The sequence below is a fragment of the Vipera ursinii genome (assembly GCF_947247035.1).
Source record: "Vipera ursinii genome assembly, chromosome: Z".
Taxonomy (NCBI): Eukaryota; Metazoa; Chordata; class Lepidosauria; order Squamata; family Viperidae; genus Vipera; species Vipera ursinii.
This window is the reverse complement of record NC_139517.1, coordinates 10045063-10067248: the sequence shown is the minus strand read 5'-3', so window position 1 is coordinate 10067248 and position 22186 is coordinate 10045063. Positions and strand designations below refer to the sequence as shown.

Below are 22186 nucleotides of genomic sequence, written 5' to 3'. Positions count from 1 at the left end.
TATTTCAGGGACGGAGATTTAACTGATCTTGCTTAACACATGAATATTTTGCAGAGAAGGTCTCTGTCGCACATATACAATTTTCCTTTTTGTTTTTCCTACCTTCCTTCAGTCATTCAGTCACCACAGAATTTGCAGATAAATTTTACCTCATTCAAGGAACGTACTTCGTAGAATGTGGAAATGTTCCACATGCGTATGTTTGGATTTCACAAAAACAAAAAAAAAAAACAACATTTGCCAAAATAACTCACAAACCCATAAAGTGTGTGCTGAGTAGACTAACGGATTGAGCTCCCTCCCTTGTTCTACATCTTACAATGGCCTCTGAAAAAAGTGACTTACAGTATGACCGGTTTTCCACTTAGGACCATCACCACATTCCTACAGAGACGTGATCAAGATTCGGGTGCTTGGTATCTGGCATGTAATTATGACAGTTGCACTCTCCTGGGGCCACTTGATCACCATTTGTAACTTTCCTCCCACAAGCAAGCCAGATTCACTTAATGACCACATGATTCACTTAACAATTGTGGCAAAAGGTCTTAAAATGGGACAAAGCTCACCGAATAACTGAATTGCTTAGCAATAAATATTTTGGCTTCAGTTGTCCTATAGTCTAAGACAATTGTCAAAAATAGATAATTAACCAAAGCTATTTCAAGTGTTGCTGTTTTATCCCCTTTGTTTGTTTGCCAGGATTGTAGTAAATGAAAAAAATGATACCATAAGGTTAATTATTTACTATGATAAAAGTACGTTCTATCAATTGAGAATAAAAAAAATAAAATAGCTACAGATTAAAAAGAAAAAAGCCTACTTATCTTCAAATGTTGATTTTTCCTGGAATAATTTAATTACTGTGATGGGATAAATGGTTGTTGGTTGTCTTGTTTCCCCCCCCCCCTGTATTTACATACTTAAAGATGGGAATTGATCTAATGGTCTCTCATTCTTTTTCCTTCTCAGGTAGGAGACCATGACAGAAGCCAAGATCTTCACCTCTGTCAAGGAATTCATCCTGCTGGGACTTACCACCCACAGAAAAATACAGCTTCTCCTCTTTGCGGTGATTCTTATCATCTACTGTGGTCTATGTCTTTAATTTCAAGATCATATGTCTTTAAACTCAGGATCACATGGACCTAAATGCAAGAAGATCAGATGTCTGTTCTTATTGAAAATCATTTCTATAGCAAATTCTCTTGCATCACATTGTAATAAAACTTAATAGGAAACAAACAAGCTGGTACTTACCTTTAAAGCCCTACATGGCTTAGGCCCGGGATACTTGCAGGACCATCTGCTGCCGGGAACAAATTCCCATCGCCCAGTACGCTCACACAGAGAAGGCCTCCTCAGGGTACCGTCAGCTAGGCAATGTCGACTGGCGACCCCCAGGGGGAGGGCCTTCTCTGTGGGAGCGCCAGCCCTATGGAATCAGCTCCCCCCTGAGCTTCGGGTGGCCCAAAATCTCCAATCCTTTCGCCACGGCCTCAAAACACTCCTGTTCCACCAGGCTGACCTGGACTGACAGGCATTTTAATTAATTATATTTACAATTTTTAATTTATTTTTAGTTTTTAATTTTAATTTATTACACAGATGATTTTAATTTTTTTTTATCTTAATCTCTGTACTTATTATATGTTTTGTTGTTAGCCGCCCTGAGTCCTTCGGGAGATAGGGCGGGATATAAATCCCATCAATCAATCAATCAATAAATAATAAATAAACAAAACATGTACAAGGAAATCCCTGTGTCTTCTAATAAATACATCTTTGTTTCGTGGAATAAACCCTATATTCCTCTCTTAAGGGTTATGAAAGTTTTCACAAACAATTTCTTGACTGATCTGAGGAACAAGAGCAGCTTTCGATGACCTTGAAGATATATTCTGTTATTTAAAAAGAAAAAAAAATATGTCTAATTTGTTGAGAGGTGAGAATATCACTGTTAAGGAATTCATCTTGCTGGAGTTCACCCTCCACTGAAAAATCCAGCTTCTCCTGCTTGGTGTCATTTTCATGATCTACTTATAGTTTTGGGGGAACTTACTGATCGTGATATTAGCACAAGTTGACATGCAACTTCACATTTCCACATTGTAGCAAATCCAGAGGCGTGGCTGAAGAAAAGGGGTTGGATTTACGCCAAGATCATTTATTAATTTATTAAACTTATATGCCACCCATCTCACTGTTGAAGCATCTTGGAAACACAGTCTGGTATAGGGTGACCTTAAGGCAGTGTCTTGAGGAGGTACATCTACTACTTTCACTTTCCCAAGCATTTCCCCCTTCATTGCCCCTCCCCACAGTTCATGACAGCGAAGCACAAGCAAGCATGAGGCAGCTGACAAAACCCATTAATCATAATTAATTAATCATAATCTGTGGGAGCGCCAGCCCTGTGGAACCAGCTCCCCCCTGAGCTTCGGATGGCCCAAGATCTCCAGTCCTTTCGCCGCGGCCTCAAAACACTCCTTTTCCACCTGGCTGACCTGGACTGACAGGGATTTTAATTATGTTTACAATTTTAACTAATATTTAATTTATTTCAATTTTTAATTTTAATTTACTGTACAGAGACCTTTAATTTTTGTTGTTGTTAGCCGCCCTGAGTCCCTCGGGAGATAGGGCGGGATATAAGTCCCATTAATAAATAAATAAATAAATAAATAAATAAATAAATAAATAAATAAATAAATAAATAATTCTTTTTTCACTTTCAGAAAAGGATCAATAATGGATTTCCAGTCATTGGAAACCAAGGGTGTTTTTGTGGTAGAACAGACACCTGAAGTCTGATGCCATTCAGGAATATTACTACTGGAAGTATTAGAACTTTCAGCCAACATTGAATGTAATTATGGAAGTACAACACAATGTAACTTGAGGAAACCATATTGGTGGACAATTGTGAAGTTAGAGGATGATTCTTTCTTCTTTCTTTCTTTCTTTCTTTCTTTCTTTCTTTCTTTCTTTCTTTCTCTTTCTTTCTTTCTTCCTTCCTTCCTTCCTTCCTTCCTTCCTTCCTTCCTTCCTTCCTTCCTTTCTTTCTTTCTTTCTTTCTTTCTTTCTTTCTTTCTTTCTTTCTTTCTTCTCCAAATGAAAGAGAAAATGGGAAAATCCTGATGAAATTGTCATTTTGATCCCTTCATGCATATTAGCTTTAAAATATCTGGGGCATCTTTTATTTTTAGAATTTAAAACGTTGTGTTGGAAGAAACTTTCTGATATTGACAAGGATAATCACCAAAAGAAACCACGGTAGAATATTATTTATTTTAATCCTTTTCAACCCCCAATTATTGAGATGCTCAGCATATTCAATTCAGAGCAATACATTTGATATCAGTAAGATTGAAGCAAAGGAAGTTGAGAAATTTCTACGGTGTTAGTGCAATTAAAACCTTCAGGAAACAAAAGGGCAATATCCTGCCCATTTCCTGATTTGTAAAAATGTTTAGGGTCTTTGAACCTCACCAAGAAAGCTTTAATATAAACCTGACCTTTTGGCCAACAAACAAATGGAGAATCCTATTAACATTTCTAGAGCCAAAATAGAAAGGCATCTTATTTCTCCATTTTTGTTCTTTTTATAATCTAATTATGCAAAATATATGGCCAATATATGTTCAAATCAAAGAGGATTTAATGAATAAAGCATACTTTTCAGTGTAGTCAGTTTATTAAAAAAAACAAGTAGAAAGTAATTTAGAGATGATGACATGCTTTAAAGTTGAAAATTCAGTACTAGAATAGAGTGCTTACAAAAGACCAACTGGTGATGAACATGGAGGCACACATATACTTGGACACCCAGATCTCATGAATGGAATTAAAGACTTGGAGACATGCCCAGGTCATATTTCTCAGGAAAGTACAGAAATAGTTTGCCACTGCCTTCTCTTGCAATTTTCCTTTAATATTCATTCTCTCTATACAACCATTATTGCATGTTACTGTGTTTTCCCAAAAGTAAGACCAGGTCTTATATTAATTTTTGCTCCAAAAGACGCATTAGGGCTTATTTTCTAGTTAGGGCATATATTTGTGACAATACGGTACTAAATGCATCCATCTGGCTGACAATCTTAACTGGGGCTTATTTTGGGGGTGGGGGTTATATTATTAGCATCCTGAAAAATCACACTAGGGCTTATTTTTCGGTTGGGTCTTATTTTCGGGGAAACACAGTAAAGGTTGTGGGAATGTTCATCTTTCTTGTTTTTAACAATAGACGTAGACAGTGGGTATTGGGAATTCATTGCTGTAATATCTGCTGATATATTCAAATAATGTTCTGTCCTTGATTATGTTTTAGAGATCCCCAAGAGATCAACATGAACAAATTACTGGAAATGACCAAGGGGTGTAGAGCAATTTCATCAGAATCATGATCTCATGGCAGTTTCCTTTCAAGAGATATTGTGAGGAGAAAGAAAAGCAAACAAAATGTTATAATCCCAGTGGTAGTATGCAGAATCCCTTAGTGATGTGTATACATTCATAAATTATAATAATTCCAAGATATCTTTAAAGAGTGTGTTATTTTCCAAGATAATTTAGATGTCCTTACTGTTAATGAACTGATGAGCTCCTCCCAAAACTATTCTTTATTATTATTTTTTTTTTTACTAAAGACACTTTCTGTGAAAGTTTTTGAAGATTCTTCCATGATAGACCTGCAAACTCCCAAGTAGGTACACAATATCTGGCTTTCATAGAAAGCAAATGGATCATCTTCCATCTTGCTAAGCAGTTAATAGAAGCTAACAACATGCTGGGTTTTTCTTGATGGATGAGGAACAACTCACCGGCTCAAGATTGACTCAGCTTTCCATCCTTCCAAGGTCAGTAAAATGAGGACCCAGGTTGTTGGGGTCAATATGCTGAATCTGTAAACCGCTTAGAGAGGGCTGTAAAGCACTGTAAAGCGGTATATAAGTGCTAAGTGCTACTGCTTTCTTGGAAAAGAAGAATGGTAAAATTCTCTTTTCCTGTTAGAGAAAAACTGCAACTCTGGAAATCTCTAGTCATCTGTAGTCCAAGAACTAAACATACCAAAGTTTGTTCTCCCAGAGAAATAATGTGTATTATTACACCAGTTTAGTTTAATATAGGTGTGTTATAACATGTTCTAACATCTTTATTCGAATTCAGAATAAACGTTGATGAATTTTGATTATTTCTAGCAGAGTGAGTGCCTGTTACTTGTCCCAGCTTCTGCTAACCTAGCAGTTCGAAAGCACGTAAAAATGCAAGTAGAAAAATGGGGATCACTACGGTGGGAAGGTAACAGTGTTCCGTGTGCCTTTGGCGTCTAGTCATGCTGGCCACATGACCACGGAGATGTCCTCGGACAAGCGCTGGCTCTTCGGCTTTGAAACGGAGATGAGCACTGTCTCCTAGAGTTGGAAATGACTAGCACGCATGTGCGGGGGAACTTTTACCTTTACCTTTACCTTTGATGGTTGCTTTTGGAAAGATTCTTTCCTGACTTCCCTTGAAAGGAAATCTCTGTATAATAGACAAAAAAGTCACAGAACATAGAATAATAGAGTTGGAAGGGACCTTAGAGGTCTTCTAGTCCAAACCCCTGCTTGAGTAGGAGATCCTATACCATTTCAGATAAATGCTTGTTCAGTCTCTTTTTGAAAGCACCCAGTGATGGAGCTTGAATCTGTTGAATTAACCTTTCTTTTTCTTGAAAAATAATGCATGTTACTAGAGCAAAAAAAGAAGTTTAATATGGGCAAGATCTAACTTATTTCATAACTTGTAAATTCAAATAAAGATCGATGATGCAACAGACGTATTTTATTTATTTCCTTTTGGAGAGACTCTAAAAGAACACTTAAGAAATATTTGTTCTTAACCCATTTCTGAAAACGTAAGGCATATTTGAAATTATTACTCAAGCAATCTTGAAAAAGAAATTTTCAGTAGCAAACCAAGAAAAGAATTGTGTTTTGTATGTTTCTGAGCATGAGAAAATGTTTGCAGTTTCTGAAGTTAGGATAATTTTTGCACCTTTATCTAGTGGTAATAAATTCCTTGGATTTATTTATTTTTTTAGTTTGCATTGCTACAGAACAAATCATGGAATAAATTATTACTGATGACAAAACCTGCAAAAATCCATGTAGTCTAATTTAAGTGAATTGCCCAAAGTAGCAATTAATTAATGTTATTTCAGTTGTAGTTTTGTAACTTTTATTAACCTGCCAGTACTGTGCTAACTGGAAAAAAATTGGCATAAGTTTAAATATTGAGAATGATGATTGATGTTAAAGTACATTCTGTCAACTAAGAAAAACTCACAGATAAAAGAAAAATGGATATGAAAATAGAAAAACAGGAATGGCTCCCAGAGGGAGGGCGTTTTCTGTGGGCGCGCCTGACCTATGGAACCGTTTACCGGTTGAGCTCCGGATGGCTCCCGACCTTCGCTCCTTCCGACGCGACCTAAAAACATATCTGTTTGAGCAATCCAGTCTGGTCTGACAGGTTCTGTTGTAATTATTGTTTTAAGGTAACTATCTTCTGCATTTGGGCAAAATTAGGGTTTAATTTGTTTTCAATATCTGTATTTGTGCATTCTGTTATTTATGTCACTGTTCACCGCCCTGAGTCCTTAGGGAGAAGGGCGGTATACAAATCAAATCAAATCAAATCAAATCAAATAAATAAATAAATAAATAAATAAATATTTTTCTACCTCCCACAAGTAATTTTGTCATTACATGCATCAAAACATGTATACCTTCAAAGGCTGATAATAACATTTCCTGGATTTTCATTACACTGTTATAAAAAAAAAAGGCTGTTAGTTATCATCTTCCTGTTCTTCTAAATGTATATATTTAAAAATGGTAATTGACCTAAAGGCTTTTCATTCTTTTTCCTTCTCCTCAGACAGGAGACCATGACAGAAGCCGAGAATTTCACCTCTGTCAAGGAATTCATCTTGCTGGGACTCACCAACCACAGAAATATGCAGCTTCTCCTCTTTGGGATCATTCTTATCATCTACTTGCTTACAGTTTTGGGAAACCTGCTGATCATTGTATTGGTGTGGATTGATATAAAACTCCACACACCCATGTATTATTTTCTCTCACACCTTGCATGGGTAGATATGTGTTACGTAACCACCACCATGCCTCTCATGTTGACTCAGCTCCTGACTGGAGAGGGAGCTATTTCTTTAGCATTCTGCATGGTCCAGATATACATTGCAGTGGCCTTAGGTGGTGTTGAGATTCTCCTGTTTGGGGTTATGGCCTATGACCGCTACCTGGCTATCTGCCGTCCCTTGCTTTACCCTGTTCTCATGAACAAGAGCTGCCAATTGCAGTGCAGTTCAACATGCTGGATTACAGCTCCTCTGGTCTCTCTGATTTACATTGTCTGCCTTCTTTGCCAAAACTATTGTGGCCCCAATCAGATCAATAACTTCATATGTGAGATGCCAGTGGTGCTGAAACTTGCATGCGGCAATACCAAAATTGCTGAGGCCATTATTTTTGGTATAGGAGGATTTTTCCTTTTGCTTCCCCTTTCTATTGTATTGGCCTCCTATGGTTTTATTCTTCATTCTGTCTTACAAACGAAATCAAGTGGGCGGCGCAAGGCTTTCTCTACCTGTGGCTCCCATCTCCTTGTGATCTCCATGTTTTATGGTCCTTTGCTATGGGTGTACATAATTCCAAAGACTAATTCAGCTGCTGATCGTGATAAACAAATAGCAATCTTCTACGTTTTGATCACCCCTCTGCTCAACTCTATCGTTTACACCCTGAGAAACAAGGACTTTCATAGGGCAGTAGCCAAGATCTTGTGAAGAAGGTCAAACTTGAAGACAATTATTAGGCATTCTGTCATGGGTAATCAACTTTAAAAAAAAAGCTGATGGTCCTTAAGTGGCTGATTATGACTATTACTCCACAGATATTTGAAAACCTTTGTTTCTTTAACCTTGAAGTCAAGTCATGGATTCTGTGGATGATCTATCTGTCTGAATAATCTTCATCTAGTAATTGTGTTAAGATGTTGAAACCTTAAAGCAAAGTTCTTTGTGGTGTAAAGAACATGACCCCCCACAGTGTTTGAAATATTGTACCAATCTTTCCAAATGCACTGGAAGATGGACAGAACATAGTATATTGCAATTCTCAATCTAGCCTATATTTGGGAAGAATTATTTGTCTGATTGATCAGCCTAGTCTTTTCTAGTTATGTAGTGTATATTGGAGGTGGTGAGCCTTTGAGAGCTGTATGCAATGAAATTTCATTTTAATGTATGCCAATTAGTGTACATTTAAAGTGATAATAGCTATTCTGTTCTATTCTGTTCCGTTCCATTCCATTCCATTCCATTCCATTCCATTCCATTCCATTCCATTCTATTCTATTCCATTCTATTCTATTCTATTCTATTCTATTCTATTCTATTCTATCTCTTCATCTTCCATAATTACCCTTTCTTTTTAATTGATAGCTTCATGTTGGATGATTGTATTAATTTAGAATGTTTGCTTTCTAGAACCATGATGCCAATCCTATGATTCTGTTGATATTTGCTCAATATAATCTCTTTGTAATGAGATGTTATAACTTCTAAAATAATTTTTTGATTGAAGTAAAACAAACATGGTGACACGTGGTTTCCTAGTTGCGGTTTGAAATGTTGTGGAAAGTTACTATAATACCATACTTAAAGTTGGAGAAAACAGACCATATCTATAGTGAATGTCTGTGTACATATGAAGCTAAGGTATTCAAGTGTGGTTATTCAAATCCACTCCCTAAATTTCAGGAAACAAGATGATGGTATGGCAGGTTGAAGTGCATGGCTGAAGGAAAAGAATCTGTGGCAAGTTCATGGGTTTATAGGGAAGGGAAATGATTCTCCACATGACCATAAGTATGTAGGGGGGAAAGATGGAAAATGCTAGAAGAAACTGATATAGTAAGCCATATATAACAGAATAACAGAATCTGAAGGAATCTCAGAAGTCTAGTCCAACTTTCTGTTAAGGTAGGAAAACCTATATGATTTCAGACAAATGGTTGTCCAATCTCTTCTTAAAAACGTCCAGTGTTGGAGCACCCACAACGTCTGGAGGCAAGTTGTTCAACTGATTAATTGTTCTAACTGTCCAGAAAGTTCTCCTTAGTTCTAGGTTGCTTCTCTTCTTGATTAGTTTCCATCCATTGCTTCTTGTCCTGCCTTCAGGTGTGAAAAATAGGTTGTCCCCCTCTGTGTATATATGTTTTGACTCTAGGATATAAATATATATTTTGCTTGCAGGATATAAAAAGAGGCAGGAAAAGCTGAGAAACAATGTGTGTTTTATAATAAATGCTTCAGGTTATGTTGCTGGAGGGGTCATCAACTGGGAAAATGAAAGTGAAGCAAAACAGATCCTGTAACTCCCAAACCTGAGGCAAGGAGGAAGCCCAGGAAGAAAATGTGAAAGACCAGGAGAATGGACTATATCATGTTTATGAAAAGGGGAAAACACTGGAAGGAATGGTACAGTATGACACCACCACCATTACCACCATCATTACTAACAACAACATGCCTCTAATGTTGACTTAGCTCCTGGCTAGAGATGGAGCCATTTCTTTAGCATTCTATATGATACGATTCAAATGTATATTGCCTTGACCACAGCTGCAGTTGAGGTTCTCCTGTTGGTGGACATGGCCTATGAGAGCTACTTGACCAACTGCCTTCCCTTTCTTTATCATGTTCTCATGGCAAGCTCTGTCAGTTGCAGTTCACCTCAGCATACTGGATAACAGCTCCTCTACTCTGTGTGATCTGAATTATCTGCCTTCTTTGCCAAAACTTTTGTGGCTCCAAAGAAATCAGTAACTTCATATGTAAGTGGTCAGTAGTATTGAAATTTGCATATGGTGATACAAGGATTGCCAAGGCCATTATTTTGGGTATAGGAGCATTTATTCTACTGGTACCCCTTTCTGTTATGTTGACCTCCTATCAGTTTATTATTCATTCTGTATTACAAATGAGATCAAATGTTGGACAGCACAAGACTTTCTCTACATGTGGCTCATATCTCCTTGTGGTCTCCTTATTTGCTGGGCCTGTTTTCAAAGCCTGATTCAGCTCCTGATCATGATATAACAAATTGCAGTCTTCTATGTTGTGATCAACCCTTTGCTCAACTCTATCATTTATATCCTAAGCAATCAGGGCATTCATAGGGCAGTAGCCAAGATGAATAGAATAGAATAGAATAGAATAGAATAGAATAGAATAGAATAGAATAGAATAGAATAGAATAGAATAGAATAGAATAGAATAGAATAGAATAGAATCAGAGTAGAGTAGAGTAGAGTAGAGTAGAGTAGAGTAGAGTAGAGTAGAAAATAGCTTTACTCCCTCTTCTCTCAGGGGTTGCCACAAAGATCTTTTGAAGAAGAGTCTTTGAACAGGACCATTAAGATTTGTGTCATGATTAATTGTTTAATTGGAGACATATCCAATTCATATTTCTTAGGAAAAGCTAATAATTCTGCCTATACAATTTTTTTTTTTAATGTTAGAAGTTCTGGAAATATTAATCTTTCTTGCCAAGAAAGGAGAATATTTGTAGCTCACGGTTGAAATGAGGGGTCCTTGGTCTCTCTGAGTTTGCTTGTTTTCTTGCAGACATTTAATTACCGAAACTAGGTTACATCATTGGAGCTATTAAGCAGTGCAGTTTGCTGTCAGTTTATATTTTAGTGGCTTGCCCTGTCAATGTTGGTAGGGGTGATCTAAAAGATTCTTTGGACTGATTTTTTGGATTGCAACAGCCACTGTGTAGAACAAATAGACAGAAGACTGGCAAAATGCATCCATGAACACCAGCTAGCAGTCAGAAGACAAGATGAAAACTCTTTTATTCCACAACATATAGACAGAACCATAGTTTCAATTGGGAAAATGTGACCATACTAGACCAAGCCAAGTCCAAAATCACCAGGGAATTTCTAGAAGCCTGGTACTCTGACAAATTAGCCATCAGTAGACACATAGACATTAACAACATCCATAGACTAAGTGAAAGAGATAATCAACCAGCCAAAAGGAGAACCAAAAGACCCAAGCACTTCCCCACAAGCAATCAGCATCCAAATGGAAAAGTACCTCAATTAAACTTTTTGTAATTTTTGGTATCTAACTCTTTATATAATTAATAATGTATCGGTTGCATGTTCAGTGACAACAGCTAATGAAGAAAACTAAGCAGAAAGAAATTTAGAAATGGTCCCTTGCTTCCACATTGAAACTCCAGTATTATGTAATATAGTTTACAAAAGCTCAGCTTGTGATAAACATGGGGACACACTTGGACACGTGTATCTCATCAGTTGAATTCAAGACCTGGAGACATGTCCATGTTATTTTTCTTAGGAAATGTACAGAACTCTCACTGACTGATAGTTCTTTTAATAATCACTTTATCTATAAATTGTTTTTAAATGTTAGAAGTCTGGAAATATTAATCTTTCTTGTTTTTTTTAAAAAAAATGATCAGAGACAGAGTTATGAGTATTCATTATTTTAACCTCTCTTGATATCTTCAAATAATGGCCTGTCCTTGCATACAGTTTTGAGCTCTGCAAGAAGTCAAGATTAAGAGAAACCAAAAATATGTAATCTATTGCAATAGGCTAAGGAGACCTGAGCAATTTCATTCAGATTATGACCTCCTACTAATTTCCTTTCAACAGAGATTTGGAGGAGAAAGTGAAGCAAAGTTTTGTATTCCCAATGATAATATGCAGAATCCCTCTATTCCCTTGGTGATGTTTATGTACTCATAAATTATAAATAATCCCAAGATATCTTCAGATAGCACATTATTCTTCCATCAGAATTTGGATGTTATTCTTAGTGTGAAGTGATAGGTTGCCAAGCTCCTGTGAAGAATATTTTATTTTTTATTAAGACAACTTTTGTGACAATTTGTCAGAATCCATTTATATCACATTTCATAAATGTATAGGTAGAACAATGTGCTTATTCTGGGGATTCTGCCATCTCTCCGAAGGGGGGGGAAGGAGAGGATAGACTTTAGGCATCTTCAAACAACAGGGAACATTTGAACAAAAAAGGAAGCAATAACCATAAAACCAAGGAGAGTTCCCTTTCTCATGGAAGGGCCTGACATCTGACCAAATGGATGAGGGGAGGGGCTGAAATGGGAATGCTTTATATAGGATTGAAATGTAACTTTGTTAGATTCCGTCTTGTATTGCCACAATCGATTCCATCCTAGTAAACATTTTCCTTTTGGACTAAACTTGCATCCAAGAGTTCTTATTTCCTAAGATGTGGATTGAGGTGGGTCCTGACACAATTCATATATGCATTTCCATGACAGAGATCTATTCTCTGTCCCCAATAGATGTTCAATATCTGGCTTCAATAAAAAACAAATGGATCATCTTCCATCATGTTGGTTACCTTAGTAGAAGCTGATCACATGATTAGCTCTTTCATGAAGGCTGAGGAACATCCTGGAAAAGAAGAAAGGTAATTTTATATTTGATCACTGGAAAAAAAATAATCTGGAGAATGGAAAATCCCTGGTTATCTCTATTCCAAGTATAACCATATCCAACTTTGTTTAGCTTCCAGATCCAAAGAAGATTATCTAGATGCAGAATCTGATGAGATGATCCTTGTTCTCCTAGAAAAATAATCTTTGTTCTAGACCAGAAAAAGCTTAATATGGCCATGTAGTAACTTGTTTTCTAATTTGAATAAATTCAAAATATATTGGTGGAGTAACAGAGGTGGTTCTGTTTTATTTCCTTTTGAAAAGACTCTAGAATAACATTTCTTTTCAAGAAGTATTTTTTCTTAATAAGTTACTATTAAGTTACTAATAAATTACTGTTCTAACAATCTTGAAGTAGAATCCTTTAAGAAACTTACCACTATATTTCTTTATTATGGTCCCCAACCTTGAGGAGGAAACCAACAACAGAATTACATTATGTGTAATTTACATCATGGAAAAATATTTTCTGAAGCTAAAGCCATGTTTGCACAATTATTTGATTGTAAAAAATTCCTTTGATATTTTTTTAGTTTGCATTGCTACAGAAGAATAACTAACAGAATAATTTTTTACCAACCATGAAGCCTACCAAAAGTACAATCAATTGTCAAAAGCAGTTAATTAAGGAAATTGTTTCAATTGTTGTTGATTTGCCTCCTTTGCCAAGACTTCAGTAACAGCCAAAAAAAAAATCTTACCATCAGGTTAAACATTTACAATGATGACTGGTATAAAAAAGCACATTCTATCAATAGAAAAAAACAAACCACAATAGCTACAGATGGCAAGAAAATAGATTTCACCCAAAATAAGTTATTTATATTCTGCCTCTTTAAATCTGATCTCTAAACTAAATTCTCTTCTCTCAAATAAACTGATGGGAAAGACATGAAAAAAGGACTATTTTTCCCCCTCTCGCTTTTAATTTTGATGTTCCCTGCATCAAGCACACTCATCTTCAAATGATAATATTAACATTTCCTGGAATAATTTCAGTAGCCTAATTTCAGAAATGACCACCAAGGTCCCTTCCAACTTTATTATTATTATTATTAATCTTTGTTCACCTTGAAAAACCTGTGTTAGTAAGTTTAATATAGCTATATCCTAACTTCTTCATTCAAACTCAAAAGAAATATCGTTGAAGCAATTTGAGTATTATGATGTTTGCTTTTGAATATATTCTTCCATAATCTTCCCTGAAAGGGAATCCTATAATCGTATAACAAAATTGACAGAACATGTTTTCTATCCTGTAGTAATTTTGATCTTCTCTGCATCAAAACATGCTCATCTTCAGAGGATGATATTAACATTTCCTGGAATAATTTCACTATCTTGATTTAAAAAATGGCGGTTGGTTGACCCAAGCCTGTTTTTGTTTATTTATATCTTTAGATGAGGTGGTCGATGTAATGGTCTCTCATTCTATTTCCTTCTCTTCAGACAGGTGGCGATGATAGAAGCTGAGAACTTCACCTCTGTCAAGGAATTCATCTTGTTGGGACTCACCAGTGATAGAAAACTCCAGCTTCTCCTCTTTGTGGTCATTCTCATCTTTTACTTGACTACAGTTTTGGGGAACTTGCTGATCATCATATTGGTGGAGTCTGATATACAACTCAACACTCCGATGTACTATTTTCTTTCTCATCTTGCAGTGATCGAGATATGTTATGTCACCAGCACCATGCCCATAATGTTATCTCACCTCATGGCTGGGAATGGGGCCATCTCCTTCCCACTCTGCATTACCCAGATATTTGTTTCAGGGTCCATGGCTACTACCGAATCTTTGCTACTGGGTGTCATGGCTTATGACCGTTATCTGGCCATCTGTTCTCCCCTAATATATACTGTCATCATGGACCAGCGATGCCAGTTGCAGTTTGCTTTATCCTGCTGGATAATTGCCCCTCTGCTCTGTGCCGTATGTGATGCCTTCCTGGTTTCCCAAACCTACTGTGGTCCCAATCATATCAACCACTTCATGTGTGAAATTCCTGCGGTATTAAAACTTTCATGTGGTGATACACAACTCGTTGAGAACATTGTATCAGGTGCAGGAGCCTTACTCCTTCTGCTTCCCCTTTCTGCCATCCTGACCTCCTATATGTTTATTCTTTGTTCTGTATTTCACATGAAGTCTACAGTTGGACAGCGTAAAGCATTTTCTACTTGTGGTTCTCATCTGCTCGTGGTCACTTTCTTTTATGGCCCTTCCATTTTTATATATATAATTCCAAAATCAATCTCAGCTCCTGATCGTGATAAGCACAGTGCAATTTTCTACGTTCTGGTCACCCCTTTGCTTAACCCTATCATTTATACTCTAAGGAACAAGGACATCCATAGGTCATTAAGAAAGATACTGCGAAGTAAAGACTTTGACCAGAAAACATGAATGTTCATGTCTTGTCAGTCTTTTTTGTTTTTTAAATGGTCATGTCAGATTGATTGATCATGAGCATTAATTTAGAATGCCTTAAATGTTGGTTTGTCTAGCCATAAACTCAACCAATGATTCTCTGAATGACTTCTCAGACTATTATTATCATGGTATCTAGGGGCAATGTAAATACGATTTTTAGAAAAAATGAGGCATCTATGGTGTTGTTTTATCTGCTTCCTGAGCTCTTTACAAAAGTCTCTTTAATAGCATAGTTAAATCTGGAGAAGCATTGACACAATCTAAAGTAAAATTTGGTGTGTGTGAAATCAGATGAAATGATTTGGCTGAGAGGGACAGAGTTTACTGGCCTACATTTCACAAAGTCCTATTAGTCTGGAATATTGTTTATAAATCCATGTTGATCCCAAGTGAGCAATGAAAATTTATTATCACAGGTTGACCATACAGTAATCTGTTCTAAAGTTGTGCTCAGTATCAATGATAGTTGACTAGTTATAGATTCCTCTTTCTCCCAGGTATTTCTTTTTCTTTTTTTAAATAGCAATGCTGGCTGGGGGATGCTGGGAATTGAAGTCTATACTTCTTAATGTTGCTAAGGTTGAGAAACACTGTACCAGGAAATGTGCTTCTATATTATAAATGACATTTGACTCTGAATACACATATAAAAGATTGTATTGTAAAAGTTACAAAAGAGCATACACTACTAGGTATGCTGGAATATCGGATATTAGGCATTCAGGCAAACATCTACAATATTTATCTATTTCATTTATATTTCATATTCCTAAACCATTCATGCACCTCAAAGAAGGGCTGTAATATAATGTACTGTATTATTGTACTATACTACTATACTACTACGCTACCCTATCCTACACTATACTATACTGTATTATATATTATTCTTACTATACTTATATCACATCACATCGTATCTTATTCTACCATATTATATTATAAGATTTGAGGGACATGGGCAGTTTAAAAATATGGAATATACTAAATATAAATCAAATGAATGAATGAATGAATGAATGAATGAATTAATGAATGAATGAATGAATATTGAGTTTGTCAATGGAGATTCTCCGTCATCCAGATCATCCAGGCCAAGAAGCTTCTTCAGTTCTGACTGAATGGTGGAGAATTGAAGGAACTGAAGAAGTTTCTCAGATGAGAAGTGAAATGTCTTCAAGCAAACACAAAGAAAGTCGAATTGCCTCTTGAAAAGAGCACCTGTGAGATTGCAGACAGCTGGTCATTTGCATTCTTTTAGAGAGTTGTTGAGGCCATTTGGAGGTTTACCTATGTCCTCAGGGTCAGCTGAGTAGTGCAAATGTGTGTGGAGCCTTCTTGGCTGTGGGATGTTTTCTGCCCTGTGTCCCTTCACTGTTTCAGACAGACTGTTGGGGATGAGTCTGTGTTGTCTGCCTCTCAGACTGAATCCCAAATGGTTCCTGTAGTCTGCAATGTTTTCTGGAAATCCATTCGTACTCCCTCACCATTCAAAGAGTGTTCATCCCAAAGTGCAAACTAAAGGTCTATGGAGATTCTCAGTCATCTAGGCTGTGGTTTTCTCAAAGGTGTTTTTTCGTGAGGCAACTGGACTTTCTTGTTTTTCTCTGAAGATGTTTCACTTCTCATCCAAGAAGCTTCTTCAGCTCTGACTGGATTCCCCACCATCATTCCCCACCATCCAGTCAGAGCTGAAGAAGCTTCTTGCATGAGAAGTGAAACATCTTTCAAAAAAAAAAAAAGTCCAGTTGCCTCTTGAAAAAGCACCTTTGAGTCAGCTCTGAATGTGTGTCCTTGTTTATTGTAGTGTGAGGCTACCAATGAGTTTGGGTTTCTTTGTCTAACCACTTACTCATATTCTTGCAGTCTGGTGGTTAGCTTCCTCCCTGTCTGTCCCACATAGTTGCAGAGTCAATCCATGTAGGGAATTCGGTACATTCGAAGTTTCTCCCACCTTCAAACAAGTAGTGGTAGTAACACTTCAGGGGATCTTGATTCTGTCCCTCTGTTAAGGCAGCCTAGAACTGTGTTGGCTTTTCTTTTGGCAGCTAAAGCACACTGTTTTCTCATATTTAAGTGACTGTCCACTAGGATTCCAAGATCCTTCTCACAGTTACTACTATTGAACCAGGTCATTGGGTATTGATTTTTTTTTAACTTTTGTTAAAAATTCCTATTCAAATGTTTTCTTTTCCATTATTAAAGATTAGGAATATCAAGTTCTGAATAAATCTACCAGGAAGAAAATAACTGGAGCAGAGCAATATCCATATAGTCGTTAAGTGCTATCAATTTCCTTTCAGTAGAACCTCTGAGAATAAACTAATGCAAAGAAAGTTCCACATTCACATTGTTATAATGCACACTTCTTGGATTCCTTATGGATATGAATATGCATGTTAATTATAATTAATCCCAAAGGTATCTCCAATACTGTGTGTTTATATTGTAGTTCATCTGTAAGAGTTTAGATGCTTTTAAGGTTTATGAACTGATAAGTTGCTGAGAATTTTTTTTATTTTACAAAAACATCTTCAGTGAGAGTTCTACAATGGATCAAACCCTTTCCAGATAAGTATCGCATAGTCTACTGAATTGGATAGAAGCTGAGAGCATGAATGGCTCTTTGTGGTTGCTGAAATATTTTTGGTAAAGAATCAAGGTTAGCTCACATCTTGCTGCTGGATAAAAGATTGATTGATTGATGTTCCATTAAGCTGTTGAATTTTAGAGATCACATAGATAACCTGGACTTTCAAGTCTTCCAACGGCTTCCTCTTGATAGCTATAACAGTTCATTCTTCATCCTACTAACCATCCTCTTCCCTTTCTTTCTACTTTTCTCAGAATTAGAGCCTTCTCCACAGAGTTATGTCTTTGCATAATGTGTCAGATGTAGGCTAATTTGAGCCTGATCATTTTTGCTTCAAGCATTGAAGAGTCATTGATGCTAAGAAATGGTTCACAACATCTATAATACTATAATTGTTCTTGTTTCAGTTTATCTGGAAACCATTCCAGGAAAAAAAAAACCTGAGAAAACCTTAGTTTATCTCTATGTTACTTGTGCAGGATAAATAGAATTTGTTTATTTATTTAACCAGTTCTTTCTAATTTCTAATTGCTTTCTAATTGCTTTTGTCTAATTTTCCTCTTACGTTTTGCCATATTCGACCCACAGTCTTACCCGTTTTTCTTTTTAATTTTTTTTTTTTTGCTGAAAATAGTTTTTCTCCAAGGCAATATTAGATATATATTTTTTAAAAATATATGGAATATTATATATTTTAAACAAAAAAAATGGCCCCTATGAAAACACTAGTAGACTAGTTAGGTCCCTTTGCAGGAAGTGCTGGTGTTTCTGCCCACCTGTCACTACAGGTAAACTTCTGATCACAATTGGGTCCAAAATTTCTGTTGCTAAATAAGACATTTGTCAAGTGAATTTTGCACCATTTTGCAGACTTTTTTTGCTACAATTGTTAAGTTAGTCACTGCAGTTGTTAAGTGAGTAACATGGTTGTTAAGTGAACCTGGCTTCCCCATTGACTTTCCTTGTCAGAAGATCACAAAAGGTGATCATGTGACCCCAGGACAATGCAACTGTCATAAATACATGCCAGTTGCCAAGCATTTGAATTTTGATTGTGTGACCATGGGGATGCTGCTATGCTCGTAAGTGTGAAAAATGGTCATAAGTCACTTTTTTCAATGCTGTTGTAGCCGGTTTGTCACTAAATAAACTTTTTAAAGTAGGTACTTGTATACATGCTCATAAGGAATACCACTTCATGAAAATGGACAGGCAACGATAGAAAATTTTGGACTAAATAATTTCAAGATATTTTCAGAGAATGTATTATTCATCCATGGTTATTTAGATACTCTTACTTGTTATGAGCTGCTGATATCCTGCCAAAAGAATTATTTAATTTTCTATTAAGACACCTTCTGTAACAGTTTGTGTAGGTTGTTCCCTGAGACTCCACAATAGGTACACAGTATCTGGCTTTCATAGAAAGCAAATGGATCATCTTCCATCTTGCTAGGCACTGTAAAAGAAGCTGATAATACTTGACTCTTTCTTGACAGATGAGGACCATCTTAGGAAAGAAGAAAGGTAAAGTTCCCTTCTACCATTGGAGAAAATGATAATCAGCAGCTCCAAAATCCCTGATCATCTCTAGTTCAGCTAGTAACCATATACAACTTTGCTTAGCTTCTTAATCCAAAGTAGGAAATGTCAGTGCTGAATATGTGGAGACCATCAACCATCAACGATTTGGATGAGGGGATAGATGGGGAACTCATCCAATTTGCACATAACACCAAGCTGGCAGAAATAGCCAACACTCCAGAAGATAGGCTTAAAATACAGAAGGATCTTGACAGACATGAACACTGGGCACTATCTAACAAAATGAAATTCAATTGTAAAAAAGTAAGGTTCGACATTTAGGCAAGAAAAACCAAATGCACAGGTATAGTAGGGAGGGAGTCAAGCTATTCTCCAAAGCACCTGAAGGCAGGACAAGAAGCAATGGATGGAAAGTAACCAAAGAGAGAAACAACCTAGAATTAAGGAGAAACTTTCTAACAGTTAGAACAATTAACCAGTGGAACAATGTGCTTCCAGAAGCGTTGAATGCTCCAACACTGGATGTTTTTAAGAAGAGACTGGACAGCCATTTGTCTGAAATGGTTTAGGGTTTCCTGCCTGAGCTGGGGGGTTGGACTACATGACATCAAGGTCCCTTCCAACTTTATTATTATTATTAATCTTTGTTCACCTTGAAAAAACTGAGTTAGTAAGTTTAATATAGCTATATCCTAACTTCTTCATTCAAACTCAAAAGAAATATCGTTGAAGCAATTTGAGTATTATGATGTTTGCTTTTGAACATATTCTTCCATAATCTTCCCTGAAAGGGAATCCTATAATCGTATAACAAAATTGACAGAACATGTTTCCTATCCTGTAGTAATTTTGATCTTCTCTGCATCAAAACATGCTCATCTTCAGAGGATGATATTAACATTTCCTGGAATAATTTCACTATCTTGATTTAAAAAATGGCGGTTGGTTGACCCAAGCCTGTTTTTGTTTATTTATATCTTTAGATGAGGTGGTCGATGTAATGGTCTCTCATTCTATTTCCTTCTCTTCAGACAGGTGGCGATGATAGAAGCTGAGAACTTCACCTCTGTCAAGGAATTCATCTTGCTGGGACTCACCAGTGACAGAAAACTCCAGCTTCTCCTCTTTGTGGTCATTCTCATCTTTTACTTGACTACAGTTTTGGGGAACTTGCTGATCATCATATTGGTGGAGTCTGATATACAACTCAACACTCCGATGTACTATTTTCTTTCTCATCTTGCAGTGATTGAGATATGTTACGTCACCAGCACCATGCCCACAATGTTATCTCACCTCATGGCTGGGAATGGGGCCATCTCCTTCCCACTCTGCATTACCCAGATATTTGTTTCAGGGTCCATGGCTACTACCGAATCTTTGCTACTGGGTGTCATGGCTTATGACCGTTATCTGGCCATCTGTTCTCCCCTAATATATACTGTCATCATGGACCGGCGATGCCAGTTGCAGTTTGCTTTATCCTGCTGGATAATTGCCCCTCTGCTTTGTGCCGTATGTGATGCCTTCCTGGTTTCCCAACCCTACTGTGGTCCCAATCATATCAACCACTTCATGTGTGAAATTCCTGTGGTATTAAAACTTTCATGTGGTGATACAGAACTCATTGAGAACATTGTATCAGGTGCAGGAGCCTTACTCCTTCTGCTTCCCCTTTCTGCCATCCTGACCTCCTATGTGTTTATTCTTTATTCTGTATTTCACATGAAGTCTACAGTTGGACAGCGTAAAGCATTCTCTACTTGTGTTTCTCATCTGCTCGTGGTCACTTTCTTTTATGGCCCTTCTATTTTTATATATATAATTCCAAAATCAATCTCAGCTCCTGATCGTGATAAGCACAGTGCAATTTTCTACGTTCTGGTCACCCCTTTGCTTAACCCTATCATTTATACTCTAAGGAACAAGGACATCCATAGGTCATTAAGAAAGATACTGCGAAGAAAAGACTTTGACCAGAAAACATGAATGTTTGTGTGATGCAATAAAACATGGATGATGAGAACTGTACTGGCCTGCAATGGTTTTCTGAATTCATCTCTTTTCACTCATACCAATTACTTAAGTCATTATCAATAGTTCACTAATCTTATTTTAATTCATTAAATTAATTTAAAATCTTACTCTGCTATGTTCCTCCAGCCTAAACAATAAGTGATTATCAGGAGAATCATCCTAAATTGTGTTTGAATTAGGTAGATATAATATCAGAAGCCCAACACATGTTCTTATCTGCATTGTTCTCCAATAATTCACTGAAATTCCAAATTCTGCCTCATTCAAAACCAGTTGTAAACCAGCTCACAGCAACCCAAAAATTTAACACAAACTGATTAGTGAAGATTTTTTTCTTTAAACCTCAAAACACTACAGTAATTATGAGGTTAAAAGAAGGAGCAAAACATTTGTAATGACTTACTGAAGAGGACCAAGGGGAGTGGAGTAATTTCCATTAAGTTGGTCTCTAGATGACAAAAGTTCCCCTTATAATAAAGAAGGAAGTTAACATGTTCTCACTTCTCTTCAGATCCTGAATAACTGCTTCATAAAGGTATAGTATGCTTCAAGTTGAATTCAGCTCTTGTAGATTTAACTGACACCATTTTCTTGGCAATTGAAGACAATCTCCTCTCTCTGTCTCTGTCTCTGTCTCTGTCTCTGTCTCTCTCTCTCTCTCTCTCTCTCTCTCTCTCTCTTTTCCCTCTCTCTCTTGTTCCCCACCTAGTATGTTTCTTTGACTTCCCAGTCCAGCTATGGCCCCATTTCTATTAGGTTACTAGAAGCCAAAAAGGTTCCAAAAAGGAAGACCTGGGGTTGCTGTTCATACAATTGAAAGTGAATGACACCTAAACATAAGGAAATCTTATCATTTCATAACCCATTGAGATATTGTCACTATAATTCATTCATACTAGTAGGGATGATCAAATAGACCATAGCAGTCTATGATCCCTATAGGGTCATAAGATAATCTAAGAAACACATAAATAACAA

At 36.7% G+C, this 22186-nt stretch overlaps 3 protein-coding genes across 3 annotated transcripts; all 3 read left to right on the top strand.

Moving 5' to 3' along the window:
* Positions 1-4685: 4685 nt before the first annotated feature.
* On the top strand, positions 4686-7855 carry LOC310649121 (olfactory receptor 2G3-like; the record flags this gene model as incomplete). The annotated part of the gene is made up of 2 exons (XM_083377405.1): positions 4686-4708; positions 6928-7855. The coding sequence occupies 2 exons, from the start codon at positions 4686-4688 to the stop codon at positions 7853-7855; spliced, it is 951 nt and encodes a 316-aa protein (XP_083233531.1).
* A 6203-nt stretch (positions 7856-14058) lies between these two features.
* LOC310649120 (olfactory receptor 2D3-like) lies at positions 14059-16845 on the top strand (the record flags this gene model as incomplete). The annotated part of the gene is made up of 2 exons (XM_083377404.1): positions 14059-14764; positions 16841-16845. The coding sequence occupies 2 exons, from the start codon at positions 14059-14061 to the stop codon at positions 16843-16845; spliced, it is 711 nt and encodes a 236-aa protein (XP_083233530.1).
* Positions 16846-20212: 3367 nt separating this feature from the next.
* On the top strand, positions 20213-21160 carry LOC310649119 (olfactory receptor 2D3-like; the record flags this gene model as incomplete). The annotated part of the gene is made up of 1 exon (XM_083377403.1): positions 20213-21160. The coding sequence occupies one exon, from the start codon at positions 20213-20215 to the stop codon at positions 21158-21160; it is 948 nt and encodes a 315-aa protein (XP_083233529.1).
* Between the last annotated feature and the right edge of the window lie 1026 nt (positions 21161-22186).